This window comes from Dysidea avara, chromosome 7 (genome assembly GCF_963678975.1).
Source record: "Dysidea avara chromosome 7, odDysAvar1.4, whole genome shotgun sequence".
NCBI lineage: Eukaryota > Metazoa > Porifera > Demospongiae > Dictyoceratida > Dysideidae > Dysidea > Dysidea avara.
The window spans coordinates 33051872-33071477 of record NC_089278.1 but is presented as its reverse complement, the minus strand read 5'-3'; the positions used below and the strand labels follow the sequence as shown (position 1 = coordinate 33071477).

Sequence of the window (19606 nt, the reverse complement as noted above, 5' to 3'; positions counted from 1 at the left end):
TCAACATTTAACTTAGAAAAATCATATTGATTATGTTTTGAAAAGAGTAAGAGGAAAGATTTATCGTATCAATTGCCTTAATCCTCCTTCTACAGTCAGGTAGTTACTATCTAATCCAAAAAAGCCAAGCTGTAAAAAAAGAGTGCGGTCTTGGCACAAAATTCACCTAAATTGTCGTTATTAAAATTTTTACCATTAACCTACCATCACAGCCATTTCTTGGCTGCCACCTTGGATTTCACATCTTTTTTCACCATAGCCTTTTTGAGGGCTGCACTCTTTTTTTACAGCTTGGCTGTTTTGGATTAGATTTCATTTCTTTTTGTATTTGTATACATAGGCCGGCTTTGGGCCTTTTTTAACCTATCTTTTTTTCTTTACCACAAGAGGAAGAAAAGATGAAGCAGATGTACTTTAAATATTTCTGATTTTATCAGTAAATGTACAAATTATATATATAATACACATATTTATTACAGAACTCTCCATGGTGGTTTCTTTGTAACTGAACACTCTACAAGGTGACTTCTTCTAGCTGCTCTCTCTACAAGGTGAATTGTTTGTAGCTGAATGATCTACAAGGTAACTTCTTCTAGCTGATCTCTCTACATGGTGGTTTCTTTGTAGCTGAACTCTCTACAAGGTGACTTCTTCTAGCTGATTTTACTACAGGGTGATTTGTTTGTAACTGAACTCTCTACAAGGTAACTTCTTCTAGCTGATCTCTCTACAGGGTGATTTGTTGGTAGCTGAACTCTCTACAGGTGATTTGTTTGCAGCTGAACTCTCTACATGATGGTTTCTATGTAGCTGAACTACATGGTAACTTCTTCTAGCTGAACTCTCTACATGGTGGTTTCTTTGTAGCCGAACTCTCTACAAGGTGACTTCTAGATCTTACTACAGGGTGATTTGTTTGTAGCTGAACTCTCTACAAGGTAACTTCTTCTAGCTGATCTCCCTACAGGGTGATTTGTTGGTAGCTGAATTCTGTGCAGGTGATTTGTTTGCAGCTGAGCTCTTTAAAGAATGGTTTCTTTGTAGTGGAACTCTCTACAAGGTAACTTCTTCTAACTGATCTTTCTACAGGGCAATTTGTTTGTGGCTGAATTTTCTACAGGGTGATTTCTTTGCAGCTGAACTCTCTACATGGTGGTTTCTTTGTACCTGAACTCTCTACAAGGTAACTTCTTCTAGCTGATGTCTCTACAGGATCACTAGTTTGTAGCTGAATTCTCTACATGGTGATTTCTTTGTAACTGAACTCTCTACAAGGTAACTTCTTCTAGTTGATCTTTCTACAGGGTGATTTGTTTGTAGCTGAATTCTGTACAGGTGATTTGTTTGCAGCTGAGCTCTTTACAGAATGGTTTCTTTGTAGCTGAACTCTCTACAAGGTAACTTCTTCTAGCTGATGTCTCTACAAGGTCACTAGTTTGTAGCTGAACTCTCTACATGGTGGTTTCTTTGTAATTGAACTCTCTACAAGGTGACTTCTTCTAGCTGATCTTTCTACAGGGTGATTTTTTTGTAGCTGAACTCTCTACAAGGAAACTTCTTCTAGCTGATCTCTCTACAGGGAGATTTGTTTGTAGCTGAACTCTCTACATGATGGTTTCTTTGTAGCTGAATTCTCTGCAAGGTAACTTCTTCTATTGATCTCTCTACAGGGCGATTTGTTTGTAGCTGAACTCTCTACACATGGTGGTTTCTTTTTAGCTGAACTATACAAGGTGATTTCTTCTAGCTGAACTATCTCTTTCCATAGTTGCATGAACTCCCTACAAGGTAAGTTCTTCTAGCTGATCTCTCTACAGGGTGACTTGTTTCTAGCTGATCTCTATACAGGTTACTTGTTTCTAGCTGATCTCTTGAATTCTCTTCAGGGTGACTGCTCTATTAGGATGACTGCTCTATTAGAGTATCTCGATCTCGCACTTGCTGCACCAAGTTGGATTTCGTGTTATAACTCCTTGGCTTTAAGTCTGATTCTTCTACACCATTGAAGAGCCTTTCTAAGATGATTATTCCATCTGTACAACGATTTTCAAAGCATTACCCCAAGCTGTTTATCTGGTAGGCGTGGCAAGCATTCGTTTTTTATTAGCTAATCTCGATTGCGTAATTGTTACACACTGTTGGTTTTTTCGTTGTATCTTCCTGGGTTTTAGCTCGATTTCTTTCAAACCACAAAAGGTTTGAGGTTTAATAGTTAACCTATTCACCCACCGATTTTCAGCTTCTTCCCATATGCGGTTTACCCTGTAGGTGTGACAACATATTGGTGTTATTTTTCGTGAATAATCACTCATAACTCTTTACCTGTTTGTCGTAGTCCAGCTAAAGTTGGTACAGCGATGCGCCGTTATACCCCCCTTCGGTGTGCCAAATTTCAAGGCAATCAGATAAGGCGTTCGCGTTTTATAGCAGTTTTTGTAAGTGTGCGAAAAGAGGAAAAAAAATCAGAAAAAAAAACCCAAGAAACTAAGTCAATTTTAGAAGTCGCATATCTCGGGAATGCTGGAAGCGATTTCGCTCAAATTGGGAATGTGGAGTGCTGAAGTTGGAGGGCGTGTCCACAGCAAAAATCGTCTTGTTTCATCAAGGTAGCACAGAGCTACGGAGGTGAGAAAATTGCGTTTCCTTTCTTCCTGTCAATATACTCAAGGGTGTTGCACACCGGCTTCTTGGACCGCACAACACACTACCGTGTGTCTTGATATCAAGTATATCTCTCACCAATTCTGGACTATTGTGATGTTGTGTGGGCACCCACTAATGCTAAACATCTTGAAAGACTTCATTCCATTTCTTTATGTACTGATTCATCTATCTTAAGATATTCTCTACCTGAACAATGAAAGTTTCATACCATTATGCAAATTTATAAAATACTGCATAATAAGTCAGCTCCAGCATATCTCCACAATATGTTTGAGTATGCCATCAGTGTCACTGGACGTGCAAGCAGAAATGTACATTGTTTGTTTGTTTGTTCCATGGATAATTACTAATTATGGGAAACACAGTTTCTACTATCGTGGAACTACATTATGGAATGCTTTGCCAACAGCCTTATATGATTCAACTCAATTTTGAAATAGTTATTTAGGAATATTTTAGTAATGTTAGTTTGTACATGGGCCTGTGTCAAATATTGCAGGATAATAAAAAGCATAATAGGCTAGAGTGGTATGCTAGCATATTAGGTGGACATTTCAAACTATGTAGCTTAATTCCTTGAAAATACATCGATACTCTCTAATATAGCAGTCAGTGGAAACTGCAAATTACAATAGAACACTCAAATGTGGTGTACATAGCTCCTTAGATTGATGTTCTCTAATAGGACAGTCACTTTTATTGTAATATTGTAATAGAAAATTCACTGATTAAAATATTCCAAGATTATGGTAAGAAATGCTGCTAACCTAGGAGCATATTGCAAGCATAATGGAAGAAACTGAAGAGCATAATAGGCAAGAATTTTGGAAGTTCCTGAAAGCATTTTGGACAAAATTTTAAGCATATTTGACTCAGGCCTATTTGTACATAAGTAATTACTGTATATGTGTGTGTGTTTATATGTACGATGTGTGCAGGGCATAGCTGAAGACAGCTTTGGCTGATGCTACCTCCCTGTTAAAATAACAATTGAAAAAAAATCACACAGGTTAAACTGTTTGTAGCTGAATACTCTACAGGGAAATGTGTATGTAGCTGAAATTTCTACAGGAAGACTTGTAACGTAGCTGTACTCTTTGACTACATGGTGAATGATTAGTAGTTGCAGAGTGGCTTGTAACCTGACTAAATTCTTGCAACACAGCTGAACTTTCTACAAAATTTTGCTGGTGAAATCTTTACAGGGTGACTTGAAATGTTGTTGAACACTCTGTGACTTGTTTCTAGCTGATTTTTTTGAAGGGTAACTTGTTTCTAGCTGATTTCTTTACAGGGTGACTTATTTCTACTTGAAAACTCTATAGGGTGACTTGAAATGTAGTTGGGATGACTAGTTTCTAGCTGATCTCTCAGCAGGGTGATTTGATTCTAGCTTATCTTTCTACAGGGTGACCTATTTCTAGCTGATCTCTCTACAGGGTGGTTTGTTTCTAGCTGATCTCCGTACTGGATGACTTGTTTCTAGCTGATCTTACAGGGTGCAATAACTTGTTTCTAGATGATCTCTCTACAGGGTGGTTTGTTTGTAGCTGATCTCTCTACTGGGTGACTTGTGTCTAGCTGATCTCTCTAAGGATGATTTGTTTGTAGCTAAATTCTCTACAGGGTGACTTATTACTAGCTGAACTCTCTACAAGGTGACTTGAATTGTAGTTGAGCTCTTTATAGGATGACTTGTTTCTAGCTAATCTCTTAACAGAGTGTTTCTAACCAATCTCTCTACAGGGTAACTTCTAGCTGATTTTTCTGCAGTGTGATTTGTTTCTAGCTGACCTCTCTACAGAGTGGCCTGATCTCTCTACTGGGTGATTTGTTTGTAGCTAAACTCTCCACACAGTGACTTATTTCTAGCTGAATTGTCTACAGAATGACTTGAAATATAATTATAGGGTGACTTGTTTCTAGCTGATCTCCCTAGATCTCTCTACAGGATACAGTAACTTGTTTCTAGCTAGGGACCCACTGATTATGTTGGCATAATGATCTTTTCTGTGACATGCATTTTGACAAGCAAGGATTTACATTCTGCCACTTACTGTTTTCTCATAAAGTGCTAAATTATTTGATGAACATGGGAACTGATGTATAAATATTGAGCATATTTTGAACATAATAGGTAAATATTGAGCATTAATTTAAGTATAATAGGTAGGGAAGTAATATCTCGATCACATAATTGTTATATGTTGTTGGTTTTTTTGCTGTATCTTCGTGGTCTTTAGCTTGATTTTTCCCAACCACAAAAGGTTTGATAGGATCCGCAAACTGAAAAATTAACTTTTATAAATCAATCCCCTACCAATGTGGGATGTTCACTGCAAGATCCACTATGAAACTGGAAGCAGAATTGTTGTCTTCATCAAAATATCAAATTTTATATATCATGAGACGTAAAATTTATTTTTTAAATTTCATGATCCACACAAATTACCAGATGAAACTTGTTACTAAGTCAGATCTTATCTAGAGTTGTTGTGGTTAAAAATACACACAGCAATAAGCAAATGATTTGTTTGATTCCCAACACAAGGCTGCTTCTTTCAAAAATCACAAACAAAGCATGATTTTTCAAACCTATCAGCCAATACAAGTAAAGCCAACTATTCTTCACAGTATTTTGATAACTTTGGGTGCATAGTCTATCTATGCTGTTAGTTTGGAAAGGATCTGGAAGAAGAACCACAAAATTTCCATGCTTTATTTCACAGTATTCTCTCAATGACGCTGAAGTCCCTTCCAGCACTACTGATGCCACACTCATCACCTGGTTTTGTTTAGAATGATGATAAAAGATGGACCAAAATGTTTGGCAGTAGTAGCAGTTGTTGTTTCTGTGGTTTCATAATTATGATGTAGTGTTCCAGCAGCTTGCCAGGAGCCCCACCTAACAGGATCTGAAAATGAATGATTTCATGCTTTTTCAGTTTATTTTTAAAACTTTTACAACATAATGGTGCTGTAGAGTGATCTAGTGAAGACTTGAAACCACTGTGGAGCAGTGGCGTATCCACACCTGGGCCTGCCCAGGCCTGGGCCCTGGTTAATTTGACTTGTGCCCAGGTAAATGCTTTTCACCATCAGTGTTGAATAACCACGAAACATTAATGATTGTAAAGAATACTTACGAAACGAGAATACTTATGAAACGCTGATCTACGTCAAATCTTTCCAGAGGAGAAACGGCGATCTTGAATTGGTTTCGATTGTGGTATTTCCAATGTAAGGCACTTAATAGAAAGAAGATCACGTGACTACCAACTGCAGCATCGTGACAAGGAGTGAATGAATGTTTTGTGGTGCGGTGAATAGCGCCCATTCAAGATTAAGTCAATTTCAAAATTCTGATGTGAACAGATGCGAGCAAGTTTTGAGACATGCACCCCGTATGGCTGTGTGATGCCTTGGTAGACGATAGCTATGGAAGATCTTGACAATATAGACTTACTTACTTTCAAAAACCATTTGCAAAATGCATAGACACTAAAATTTTGTTTTTGTACATTAGCGATTTACCCAATGGGTTTTGCTAATCAATAATAATAAATAAATAAATAAGCTAGCTACTGACTAGTCCAAAGGTATGAATACTTGTTTAGTCAATGTTTTCATTTATTCTATTTGTAGGTTGACTACTTTAGTCCACAGTTGTCACGTGATCGTATAAGCGCCCAGTGCTTTAAATCCAGGTCTCAAGTATTATGCATTGCTGTATTGTATGTGTGAAGAAGGCGATAGTAGTCAACGTTTGTGTCTAGTGATATTAGCTATTTTGCATGTAGTTAGTGTAGGTATAGCACATAGATAGTGATGCACAACACATTTTAGATGTTATATTGATGTCCATATGAAGATGGGCATGTGTATGGCTGAGTGGTTTGCCCACCCAGTGCCCGTGTGAAGTAAGAAATCTAGATACGCCACTGATGTGGAGCATGAGAGGTGATGTCAGTTTTGGACAATTTAGCTGCCTCGAGCTTCAAACGGTGATGTATGGAGGATATCAATGAAATAATAATTGACAGCCCCTGGCACCAACTGTCCAGTGATATCTTTTTCCATTTTTCCAGTCCATCATTGATGGGTATTGTGGCTGCAGAAGCATTGGAAATGGCTAGAGGGCACGATGTAAGGCCATCATTATTATAATTATTATTTGTTTCCCATCACCCAATAAAATAAAAACTGATGTTGGCAGGACGTGATTATTAATTATAATATATTTCAGTCTCTGACTGCTCTATTAGAGTATCTCGATCTTGAAGGTCACCCTGTTGAACAAGAGTGGAGGGACTTCCACCCTTCTGCTATGTTTATATACATAGCTAATCAGTGGCTAATGCACTTGCCTTAATACCGGTTACTCTGTAGCATGAAATAGTACATTCATGTGATTTATAATCAAATAATTTAAATTCGGTGCGGGTACCTAAAATTGATGCGGGTGATGACAGGAAACAAGGAATTTAATAATGATGACCTAATTCCCAAATGTTGTAGAAAATTTTTGATGCTCGTCACCCAAATGGTGACTTTCCAGACTTACAACATAGACAAACTATGCACCCAACCTTATCCCAATATTGTGAAGAATATTTGGCTTCTCTTTCTTGGCTGGTAGAGTAGCTTGAATTCGAAAGTTCATGTTTTGTTTTGTAATTTTTAATAGAAGCAGCCCTGTTTCATGAATGTAGCAAATCATTTCCTTATACTGCTGTGTGTACTTTTAAACTACAACAACTCTAGATAAGATATGGCTAAGTAGCAAGTTTCATCCAGTCCTTTGTGTGGAGCTCAAATTTAAAAAAATAAATTTTGCATCTCATAAGATACAAAAGCGATATTTTTGTGAAGGAAACAATCGTGCATCTGGTTACATGGTGAATCTAGCAATGGTATACTATGATGAACATCCCACATTAGTAGGAAGATCAATTTTTAAAAGTTGATTTTTCAGTTTGCAGACCCTGACTTGAGGTTCAATAGTTCACCTATCCTAGGGTTTCCGATGTAAAAATCAACATCTTCAAAATAATTTGTTAACTTGTTGGACTAACTCTCACTTGAATACAGCTGCAGTGCAATAATTTCCATTGCCTTCTTGGGGTAGAAATCAATCGAAATATCTGGAAAACCCGAGATTACAAGCTGTAACTCTCGGAAGCCTTGATCTTTTTTTACAGTACTGGTGTTCAACCTTTTACTGTGAGTAAACCTTCACTTAATAGCATTGGTAGTTTAATTGGTAAGGTAGGTTTCCTGTCACTTCCAGCATCATTTGAGCAACATTTTGGGCTCCAAAAACATGTTATTGTCTACAGACACCAAACAATTTCCAAATAGCCCAAACTTCCTCATGTCACAGTGGTAATGGACAAAGAAGTCACATACGAAGTATGGTTAAGGTTGAACATTGCTAACTATCTGGGTGAGCATGATATATGACTATTAATCAGATTTGCACCAAACTTGGTACATGATTGTGCCGCAATACATTCTTAAAGTGTACCTAAGCTCAAGAAAATTGAGCTATGCATTTGCATTGTATAATGGTTTTTGTAAAGTGTGCGAAAAGAATTATCTAAGCCCCAAACCCTCTAAATGAAGAAAAAATGAAGAATTTAAGCTGAATTTAATTTCAGTAGGCAATCTTGCTTAAATTTGGTATACGAGGTACTTAAGGTGGAGGTACTGCAAATGATCCCAATTCAAGAAGGGAGCATGGAGCTACTTATGTATGACATTTTGTTTCTGCCTGTAAATAGGCTCACAGTGTGGCGTGCCTGCTTTCTTGGCCATGGACGCAACACACTACTGTGTGTCTTGATCATTTAGAATATCCAGTGTTAACTGGATAAAATGAAATGTTTGTTAATATTTTATACAGGGTTTGATGTCAGAGTTGTACTCCAACTGTCGAGTAACATTAGGCAAGGCAGAGTGGAAGTGTTCATTAATGGGATATGGGGATTAGTGTGTGCTAATGACTGGGACACATTTGACGTTACTGTGGTTTGTCGAGAGACAAGTTTGGGAACTAATGGTACAGCTTACCAAGTGACTAATAATGGTAGTGGAACATTGTGGTTAAGTGGAGTTGGTTGTGTGGGAAATGAATCTCATCTCTCCCAGTGTCCACACAATGGTATTGGTAACTGTGACCAACTGTCAGGTTTTGCTGGAGTGACATGTTTTGGTGAGTAAAACAGTTTATAAAAATTATACCCATACATTTGTTTGAGGGAAGTTGATTCATTGTCTCTATATAGTTTTACTTGTAAAAGTAACAATACAAACTGATCATTATATATTGTAATTCTATGTTTAGGCTTGAGTACATTATGCTTTTTAAATTACCTATTGTTCTTTGTGGCAATTCTTTTTTTTATTCACCTATTATTCCCAAATATTCCTGGAGTAATTCCTGGAATTGTAAAGGTCAAATGGATATTCTTCTGCAGCTGAAAATATAACCACTTGCATGCATAAAAACTATACCCAAACATCGAGATACTCTAATAGAGCAGCCACAACTAAACTTGTCTGACTGAAGTGACTGCTCTATTAGAGTATCTCGATTTTTTGCCCGATTTTGTGCTAGAAATTATTGTGGATGTTCTTTTACGAATTTTTCTGTTATACTACACGAAAAATGTGTGAAATCTAATTAATTATTCTGGAAGATCACCCTATTATTCTGGAATTATTCCTGATTCTTTTTACCACCAATTATTCCAAAAATTATTCCGGCATAATGTACGCGTGCCTATCTATGTTTAACTGGCCAAAGTTTTTTTATTATATAAATACAATTGTGATGATGGCAGGTTGAAAACTCAGAAAATAAAACATTTGTATGTCAACCGTGTCCTCTTTCAATTACACTGTTAGCATCCCAGCTTTGAACAACAACTCAATAATTTTACAAGAATTGAACAATATCTCATCTGTATTTTAATAGTTTTAATCTTTGCTCCAACAATGAAAGTCTATATCATATTTTAAAAATGAGAGCATCCTGGGTTTAAAATGATTTGGTGGTTCTAGAGACCATAAAATAGCAAACTGAATTAGAAAGATGTGTGTGTGGCATCTCTTAATATTTGGCAGTTATTACTATCAAGACTATGATATCATGGCCATGTGAATTTGCATAATTAATTGAATTCTGACCATACTTACATTATGAAAAATTAATACAGTAAGGATTATTCATCACTACAGTATGTACACGTTGAGCTGGATCCTCAAAAATATTAAATAATTCATGGCTGCAATTACACATAATCTTGAAATTTGGCTCATTTGTAATACTGCTTGACCCACTGAAAATACATCAAAATCTTTTTGTTCAAATGTCTGACATCAAGACACACGATAGTGTGTCGTGCGGCCCAAGAAGCCGGCGCGCCACACCGTGAGTATATTAACAGGAATAAAGAAAACGCAATTTTCACACCTATATGTAGCTCTGTGATCCCTTATCCGATTGGAACCAAATTTGCTAGAGACGTGCCGCCCCGTTAGGGGAGTCTACATACCAAATTTGAAGAACATCGGTCCAGCCATTTTCGAGATACGAGCGAACAAAATTTCGTTTTAATTTCTTTGTTTTTTTCTTCTTCATCTTCATTTCGCACACTTCGCAAAATTCGCCATACAACATGAATGCGTGCTCGGATTGGGCTGCAATTTGGCACACATAAAGGGCTAATTACGGCGGATCTCCGTACCAACTTTGGCAGGAATCCGATGAACATTCACGGAGTTATTACCGATTATTTGCGTAAAATAAGGTCGAAGGTCTGTCACGCCTACAGGGTAAACCCCTTGGAGGAATCAGTTGAAAATTGATATGTAGATGGAGCAACCATCGTAGGAGTGCCTTTTTGTGGTTTGAAAGGAATCGGGATAAAAACCATGGAGATATGACACAAAACCCAACCTGTGTCAAAATTACGCTATCGATTTTTATGAATAAAAAAACTATTAGTTTTCGTGTCTACCAGGCAAACCGCTTGGAGCAACGAGCTGAAATCAGTATGTAGCTGGAATAATCATCATAGAAAGTTCTTGCAGTAGTACAGAAGAATCGGATTACAAATCACTGAGTTATGATTCGAAAGGCAACTACGTGCAGCAAATGCGAGATCGAGATACTCTAATAGAACAGTCACCCTAATAAAGCATTCAGCTGCATGTATAATTTACACAGTTATATTACATTGCAAGTTATTCTGTAGGGAATTCAGCTACAAACAAGTCACCCTGTAGTCAGATCAGCTAGAAGAAGGTACCTAATAGAGAGTTCAGCTACAAAGAAGCCATCATGTAGAGAGTTCAGCTCAAATAAATCACCCTGTAGAGAATTCAGCTACAAACAAATTGCCCTGTAGAGAGATCAGCTAGAAGAAGTTACCTTGTAGAGAGTTCAGTTACAAAGAAACAATCATGCAAAGAGTTTAGCTGCAAACAAATCACCCAGCAGAAAGTTCCGCTATGAACAGATCACACTATAGAGAGTTCAGTTTCAAAACAAGTCATCCTGTAGAGAGATCAGCTAGAAGAAGTCACATTGTAGAGAGTTCAGTTACAAAGAAACAATCATGCAAAGAGTTCATCTACAAACAAATCTGTTCACCCTGTAGAGAGTTCAGCTAGAAACAAGTCACCTGTAGAGAGATCAGCTAGAAGAAGTTACATTGTAGAGAGTTCAGCTACAAAGAAACTACCATGTAGAGAGTTCAGTTGCAAACAAATTGCCCTGTAGAGAATTCAGCTACAAACAAATCACCCTGTAGAAAGATCATCTAGAAGAAGTTACCTTGTAGAGAGTTCAGCTACAAACAAATCACCCGGTAGAGAGTTCAGCTAGAAACAAGTTACCCTGTAGAGAGTTCAGCTAGAAGAAGTTACATTGTAGAGAGTTCAGCTACAAAGAAACTACCATGTAGAGTGTTCAGCTGCAAACAAATTGCCCTGTAGAGACAAACAAATCACCCTGTAGAAAGATCAGCTAGAAGAAGTTACCTTGTAGAGAGTTCAGCTACAAACAAATCACCCTGTAGAGAGTTCAGCTAGAAACAAGTTACCCTGTAGAGAGTTCAGCTAGAAGAAGTTACATTGTAGAGAGTTCAGCTACAAAGAAACTACCATGTACAGAGTTCAGCTGCAAACAAATTGCCCTGTAGAGAATTCAGCTACAAACAAATCACCCTATAGAAAGATCAGCTAGAAGAAGTTACCTTGTAGAGAGTTCAGCTACAAACAAATCACCCTGTAGAGAGTTCAGCTAGAAACAAGTTACCCTGTAGAGAGTTCAGCTAGAAGAAGTTACATTGTAGAGAGTTCAGCTACAAAGAAACTACCATGTACAGAGTTCAGCTGCAAACAAATTGCCCTGTAGAGAATTCAGCTACAAACAAATCACCCTATAGAAAGATCAGCTAGAAGAAGTTACCTTGTAGAGAGTTCAGCTACAAACAAATCACCCTGTAGAGAGTTCAGCTAGAAACAAGTTACCCTGTAGAGAGTTCAGCTAGAAGAAGTTACATTGTAGAGAGTTCAGCTACAAAGAAACTACCATGTACAGAGTTCAGCTGCAAACAAATTGCCCTGTAGAGAATTCAGCTACGAACAAATCACCTATAGAAAGATCAGCTAGAAGAAGTTACCTTGTAGAGAGTTCAGCTACAAACAAATCACCCTGTAGAGAGTTCAGCTAGAAACAAGTTACCCTGTAGAGAGTTCAGCTAGAAGAAGTTACATTGTAGAGAGTTCAGCTACAAAGAAACTACCATGTACAGAGTTCAGCTGCAAAACAATTGCCCTGTAGAGACAAACAAATCACCCTGTAGAAAGATCAGCTAGAAGAAGTTACCTTGTAGAGAGTTCAGCTACAAACAAATCACCCTGTAGAGAGTTCAGCTAGAAACAAGTTACCCTGTAGAGAGTTCAGCTAGAAGGAGTTACATTGTAGAGAGTTCAGCTACAAAGAAACTACCATGTAGAGAGTTCAGCTGCAAACAAATTGCCCTGTAGAGACAAACAAATCACCCTGCAGTAGAGAGTTTAGCTAGAAACAAGTTACACTGTAGAGAGATCAGCTAGAAACAAGTCACCCTGTAGAGAGTTCAGCTAGAAGAAGTCACATTGTAGAGAGTTCAGCTACAAAGAAACTACCATGTAGAGAGTTCAGCTGCAAACAAATTGCCCTGTAGAGACAAACAAATCACCCTGCAGTAGAGAGTTTAGCTAGAAACAAGTTACACTGTAGAGAGATCAGCTAGAAACAAGTTACCCTGTAGAGAGTTCAGCTAGAAGAAGTCACATTGTAGAGAGTTCAGCTACAAAGAAACTACCATGTAGAGAGTTCAGCTGCAAACAAATTGCCCTGTAGAGAATTCAGCTACAAACAAATCACCCTATAGAAAGATCAGCTAGAAGAAGTTACCTTGTAGAGAGTTCAGCTACAAACAAATCATCCGGTAGAGAGATCAGCTAGAAGAATCACCTTGCAGAGAGGTAAGCTACAAAGAAATCATCCTGCTTCATCTTTTCTTCTTCCTGTAGTAAAGAAAAAATGACAAGTTAAAAAGCCCTAAAGCTAGCCATAGGCCGGCTTTGGGGTATACAAATACAAAAAGAAGTGAAATCTAATCCAAAACAGCCAAGCTGTAAAAAAAGAGTGCGGCCCTGAGAAAGGCTATGGTGAAAAAAGATGTGAAATCCAAGGTGGCGGCCAAGAAATGGCTGTGATGGTAGGTTAATGGTAAAAATTTTAATAACAACAATTCAGGTGAATTTGGTGCCGCTTGGTCTTGGCACAAAATTCACCTGAATTGTGGTTATTAAAATTTTTACCATTAACCTACCATCACAGCCATTTCTTGGCCGCCACCTTGGATTTCACATCTTTTTTCACCATAGCCTTTCTCAGGGCCGCACTCTTTTTTTACAGCTTGGCTGTTTTGGATTAGATAGTATTTACAGCCAATCAAAATTTTCACCATACATTTCCTATGAGGAAGCCATAAAGTGCAGTGTCCATTACAGCCCTTTTTGAACTTTTAATGAAGCCAAACTGTATATGTCTGTTGTTGACACCTTTGTTGTCACCATTAATCATCTGGTTGGTTGAAATGTTTATTTTTTGAGAAAAAATCCACTTTTAATTTTTAGCTGTTTTTCAGGATCCAGCTCAACTTGTACATACTATATAGATGTCACATAGTGACGAAGAACACAGTGTATGATAACACACATAGCTAAATACATTTTATCAGAACTATTATTAATAACTCTCTCACCACCATAACTGCCATATGGCGGTTTTGATATATAAAAGCCCATAGCATCACATTCTAAGTGCTCTGTAACTTCAGTCAAGCATTTTAGTAGCTTCAGCGCTTATCCTGTAGCGGCCATGCCCTTAAGTGAACGGGAACAGGGATAACCAGTCTCTCGCACACTATTGCGTGGTTAGATGATGCAATTGCGTACTTTTGGAATGTCAATAAAAAGCATTGCAGACAATTCTTTGAAGTGATAATGGCACTACTAATGAAGAGAAACAGTAAGGAGAAAGATTGTATAGGTTGGAGCAGTATGTTGCTACTTATTTACACCTCAAAACAGTGACCTTGTATCTGTATGCGCATGCACACTTGCTCAAACCAGACTTGGTGATCATTGCTTCACCTGTAAATGGGTTAGCAATATTTATTGTGTTATTATAAACAGTCCTAGTCTGTAAAGTAGTGAATTTCACGTTTGGTTTCACTTAGGCCGATTTTTGCACTTTGTAGTTATATAATGGCTTTGAGGTTACTCTTGTGTAAACAGCAACTTGATAATCAAATTACTTGTTCTATAGCAAGTAAATTGACATATAGATTATATGGTATGGTGTGTAAGTTATAAGCAGTAAATTGGAGGCCTCTACAAATTTGGCGGTGAGGGGTTAAAAGTGTGTAATCACAAAATTTGCTGATAGCTATTGCTTAAGCATGAGTACATGAAATGACTACCACAACAGTGAATTACCACATCTGACAATAAACACAGTGCTAAATTTCACAGTTTACTATAGCCAGACAGACCAAACATAACTCAATCATGATAAGTACTACAGACTCAGTGGTGGATCCAAGTGGGGGCACATGGCACATCCCCCCCCCCCCCCCCCCCCCCCCACACACACACACACACACCCAAAATACAAGATCAAGATACTCTAATAGTAGCAGTCAGTAAAATACTCTAATAGAACAGTCACCACACATAAGACAATTGAGAATCCTCCGTAGTTGTTGAATATGAAAACTAGCATATTCAGCACTATCCCATCCATGGACACTCTTAACCTGCTAAGAATGTCATTAGGTCTAAGTCCTTAAATTAGGTTAGGTAATCCTAAGGTTGTAGCACATGTTGCTGTCAGTCCTTCAGTACTGGTCATTGTAAAGTGCTAATAATAATTTGCAAATGAAATGCACATGGTTTTTTCTTTAGGTTCATATATAGCTAGCTGATGTCTGTATACTGGCATCTCTTGAACAATATAGTTCACTTAAAGCAGTATTATTTAGACATCTGTGCATAAAACCACTTTACATCAAAAAATTCAGTCCTGAGATATGTGGAATAGCTCTGGCTTCAGCCCCCCAGACCCCTGCTCCTACTACTTTGGTGCACCCCTTTCCAACCCCTGGATCCACCCCCAAGGCTTGTATCACTTATTGATGTCATTTAGACTCTTAATGTGCCTTTTTACCAACTGCAGTAGCTACAATGTATACATCATGAATTTACCCTTATCCTTCTTTGTGTTCCATTTTATTTTTCCATTATCCCATGGTTGTCAACATCTGTGAATTGCATTGCATTGCATTAATGGCTCATTGTGTTGGAGAATAATCTGTAACTTCTGTAGTGAGTGGATTGGTGATTCTTGCACTGTTTTTAATTTTGTAACAGGTTGAACATAGCTGAAATGAAGTGAAATGACCACATAATTTTTCAATAATTAATAGTCTAGGCTAGTGTTCAGTTGCACAATCATTACCTCATACACCATTATTTTCTTTCATGCAGTATGCATTCAGTGCACATGTTAGTCAACTTGAACAAATTCAAAGCATGTGATATTGTCTGGTAAACTCAATGCCAGTGTAGGGACAGTTACTTTTTAAAAGTAACTAGTTACATATTACATATTACTTGCAACTGAACTATTTAGTTACAGTTACATATCACCCAAAAAATAAAGTAACTATAATAATATTACATATTATATTACTTTGTGTCCACAGCCTTAAGCTGTCACATGTGAAGCTACCACCTTATCACGTGACACGATTGCGTTGTTGGACAATGTGAAAATCTTGATTATAAGTAAGAAGCTGATGAATAAGCTTCATTCAGTAGGCTTCATTACTTCGTTGTGGCTAGGCATTACTCAGTGGATTACTAATGAGATTAGTGACTTTATTACTTGTAGTAATAATATTACGTAATATTAGACTCGTTACAGTAACTATATTACTTAGGTAACGGGTTACATTTGTAAGTGAAGTAACTTGAGTTATAGTACCTGCTTTTATAGTATATTTCGTTATATTACTTAGTTACCACAAAAGTAGTAATATTATGTAACATGTTACATAAGTAACGCATTACCTCCAACACTGCTCAATGCATACAGCAAAGTGAAAAAGTGGTGAAGTAATAATGTGTGCATGATTGTTGAGTCTGCAGAGCAATGTACACCATGGCAAAAATTACCAAAAATTATCTCTTAACCCTGTCAGAAATGCAAGCACTGAAAGTTTGTTATCCAGTAAAATGGATATATGCATTCCTCTTAAACGAAACCCCAGGACTGTTACAGCTATGTATCTAAAAACTACAAACACCTTTGTGGGATATTATATAGTTATACAATGGGTACGAGTGCTCTGCCTGATATAAATGCATGAGCCCGAGGGCCATCAGGCCTGAAGGCAAGTGCATTTATACAGGCAGAGTACAAGTGCACATTGTATAACTGTTATGTACCACTCACCTAATAGGTGGGGAAAGTCTCACAGGACAGCTTTAACACTTATAAAGGCCAGGTTTCTAACATCGATTGTGGGTAACCAAGCTGAACATTGCGATGACATTCCCTCTACAGTACTGCAGCTACCTGAGATATTGAAAGCTAGTACACTATGGGTTATATCACTAACCTGCATTAGCTGTTTGACTCTCATCATGCAATACTCAGCATGCCAGCATGATCACTCAATTGCCATATAGACTAAGCGCCAGACTAATCACCATAGTGATTCTCTCAAGCAAAAAAAAGCAGCTAATAGACAGTTTAAGTAAACAAAACCAAACTACTAAACGATACTAGCCTGATTCTTACTATTCACACTGGCTATACTCGAATCTGGTGGCAAGACAAAAACTGGTTACCACAATTGAACGTAAAGGTGAGTATTATTTAGAATATAATAGTTCTATCGAGTCATTGTCAAAGTAGACTACAGTTTATCTGGGCTCAGATGGCACCAGACTTGTAAGTTGTATAAGTACATTATATATATGTGTGTAGACTAGAGTTGTGGCCACCACGTTGGCTTTTTCGATCGCCATTGGCTCTTGGTAATCATTATACGTATTGGTGACATTATGGCCCACAATCGACCTTTACATGTCAAGCTATAAAAGAATTCGAGTGATCTGTGAGGTGTGTTTCCACCTATTAGGTGAGGTGAGGTGAGGTCTCGTGGTGGTCTCGGCTGCCGGCACTTGTGCATTGCTGCACAAAACCACAGCCAGTGAAATATCTGTATATTGCACTGTATATTGCATTGAATTCTGTGCATTATAACTTATAATGCACTTGTTGTGGTCTGCAAAACCGCAATCAGTGCATTATAAGTTATAATAGACTCGCAGTAAGAGTGCCATATACAAATTATGGTACTGGTGGGGCCTTTGAACTGTCCACGAAGAGTGGTACATTTTGCTTTAAATGGTCCCATTCTTCGTCACATCTGATGAGCCCAGAATTTCATGTTGTACCTTGAAAGCATAAGGAACTACCTCTTTTGTCTTCCTTTTTCACATAATAAATAAATAGAACACTATAACTCAGCAGTACTTCTTTCTGTTGAAATTTGCTTGATGCCACTTTGTCTATTATGATTCGGCTGTTATATAGTGGGGATGGATGATATTACTTCAATGTATTTGAATCATGGTATGATATTGATACTGAGTACTTGGCTTGGTAGTCAATTGGTGAACCTTGCAGTAACTTACAAACCAAAGTATCAGCCATGCCAATACTGGTACCAATATTACTTGTATCTCCCACCCCTAAAGGTATCATGTGATTGATAAACTGGCCAACCAGGACAATGATAATTGTATCATGAAAGGATTAAATGCATTTTAGTGGGTAGATTCTTTGTTGTGTTTTAAAAGTTTTATAAAAATTATGTACAACCTAAATTTTACATTACTTGTAGGTGTCAATGTCTTAAGTCACCTCTCCAAGTTTTAAAAGGATAGTATATATATAAGTCATGAGATATGACATTTTGAAGTTGCAATTTTCCCATACATTGTCAATGAGAGGGGCAACAGTTCCCCCTTCTCAGTAATCACACAAATCATGGGATTTAAAGAATGTCATATCTTATGACCTATATACTCTATCCATTTATAACTTGGAGAGATTATTGTTGACATTCACACCTACAAATTAATTTAAAATTGAGATTTGTGTACTTTTGAATTTTTGGTCTTTGCATACATTGAAATACCTCATTTTTGTGATTGCCCAGAAGGGGCAACTGTAGCCCTCTCACATAGATATGTATGGGAAAATCACAAATTTCAATATGTCATATCTTATCACATATACATGCTATCCTTTCAAAATTTGGAGAAGTTGCTTTAGACGTTATCACCTAAAAATAATGGGAAATTCAGGTTGCTAGGGCAACAGTTATTTCTATATGCTAAAAAGCCTCATTATGGAATTTGTCTATTGCTAAAATCTACATATTTCTAGAGAACAATTGCCTGTTTGAAACCAGTTATGTAAATATTTTGTACATTTTTATGTTTTTTTTTAATTCCAGTTCCTGGATTACGCACTATGCTAGTTTAAGGGTTAAGCCATTGGGCTGCATGAAGTAAATTATTAGTTTCTGATTCTCCAATGCTCAAAGTAGCAATGCAGGAGGGCAGATTTATGTTGTTGTGTTTTTGTAAGCTAGATAGCTGATTTAGATACGGTAGCTCACATTACTCAGAAAGCTACTTTCTTGGTCTACTTTAGCTAGTTACTAACTTTAAAGTTGCATAACACTTGTGTTCAGCTAAGCTACTTTTGGTATTAAACATCATTGATGTAGTAAGAAAAAAACGGCAATGTGGGCAGGGTCATTGTCCATATTTATGTTATTTATTTACAGGAGGTGTACCAATTATCACATCACCACCTCAAAATCAAACAGTTGGGATTATTACTGGTGATGAAAGTGTGACATTTACTTGTCTTGCTGAAGGAGAAGGTTTATCATACTCATGGCAAAGACAAGGATCACATTTACCTCTCAGTACTACAACGCATACACTAGTAATATCAAGAGTGAGAGAAGAAGACAGTGGTAACTATCGGTGTATTGTGAGGAACAGGTTTGGACAGGTGTCATCCGATTATGCTTCACTTAATGTTACAGGTAGGAACTACATAGCTGTACAGCATTAATATCTATGTATTTGTGCAGTCACAATGGTGTTAGGTTAAATAAAGATCTGCAGTTCACAACATGTGTATGCCTAGAAAGGTTGTGATACTCTAATAGAACAATTAACTATGCTAATGTACTGATAAATACAACTATTCAACTAACAAAGT

General features: G+C 37.4%; 1 protein-coding gene across 2 annotated transcripts in view; it reads left to right on the top strand.

Annotated features, from left to right (window-relative positions):
* The window catches only part of LOC136261459 (deleted in malignant brain tumors 1 protein-like), a 65252-nt gene that overhangs the window by 30605 nt on the left and 15041 nt on the right, over positions 1-19606 (top strand). For both annotated transcript variants that reach the window (XM_066055467.1, XM_066055465.1), the window contains 2 exons: positions 8570-8878; positions 19161-19427. In XM_066055467.1, the coding sequence (XP_065911539.1) occupies positions 8570-8878; positions 19161-19427 (576 nt within the window). The remainder of the gene's footprint in view (positions 1-8569; positions 8879-19160; positions 19428-19606) is intronic.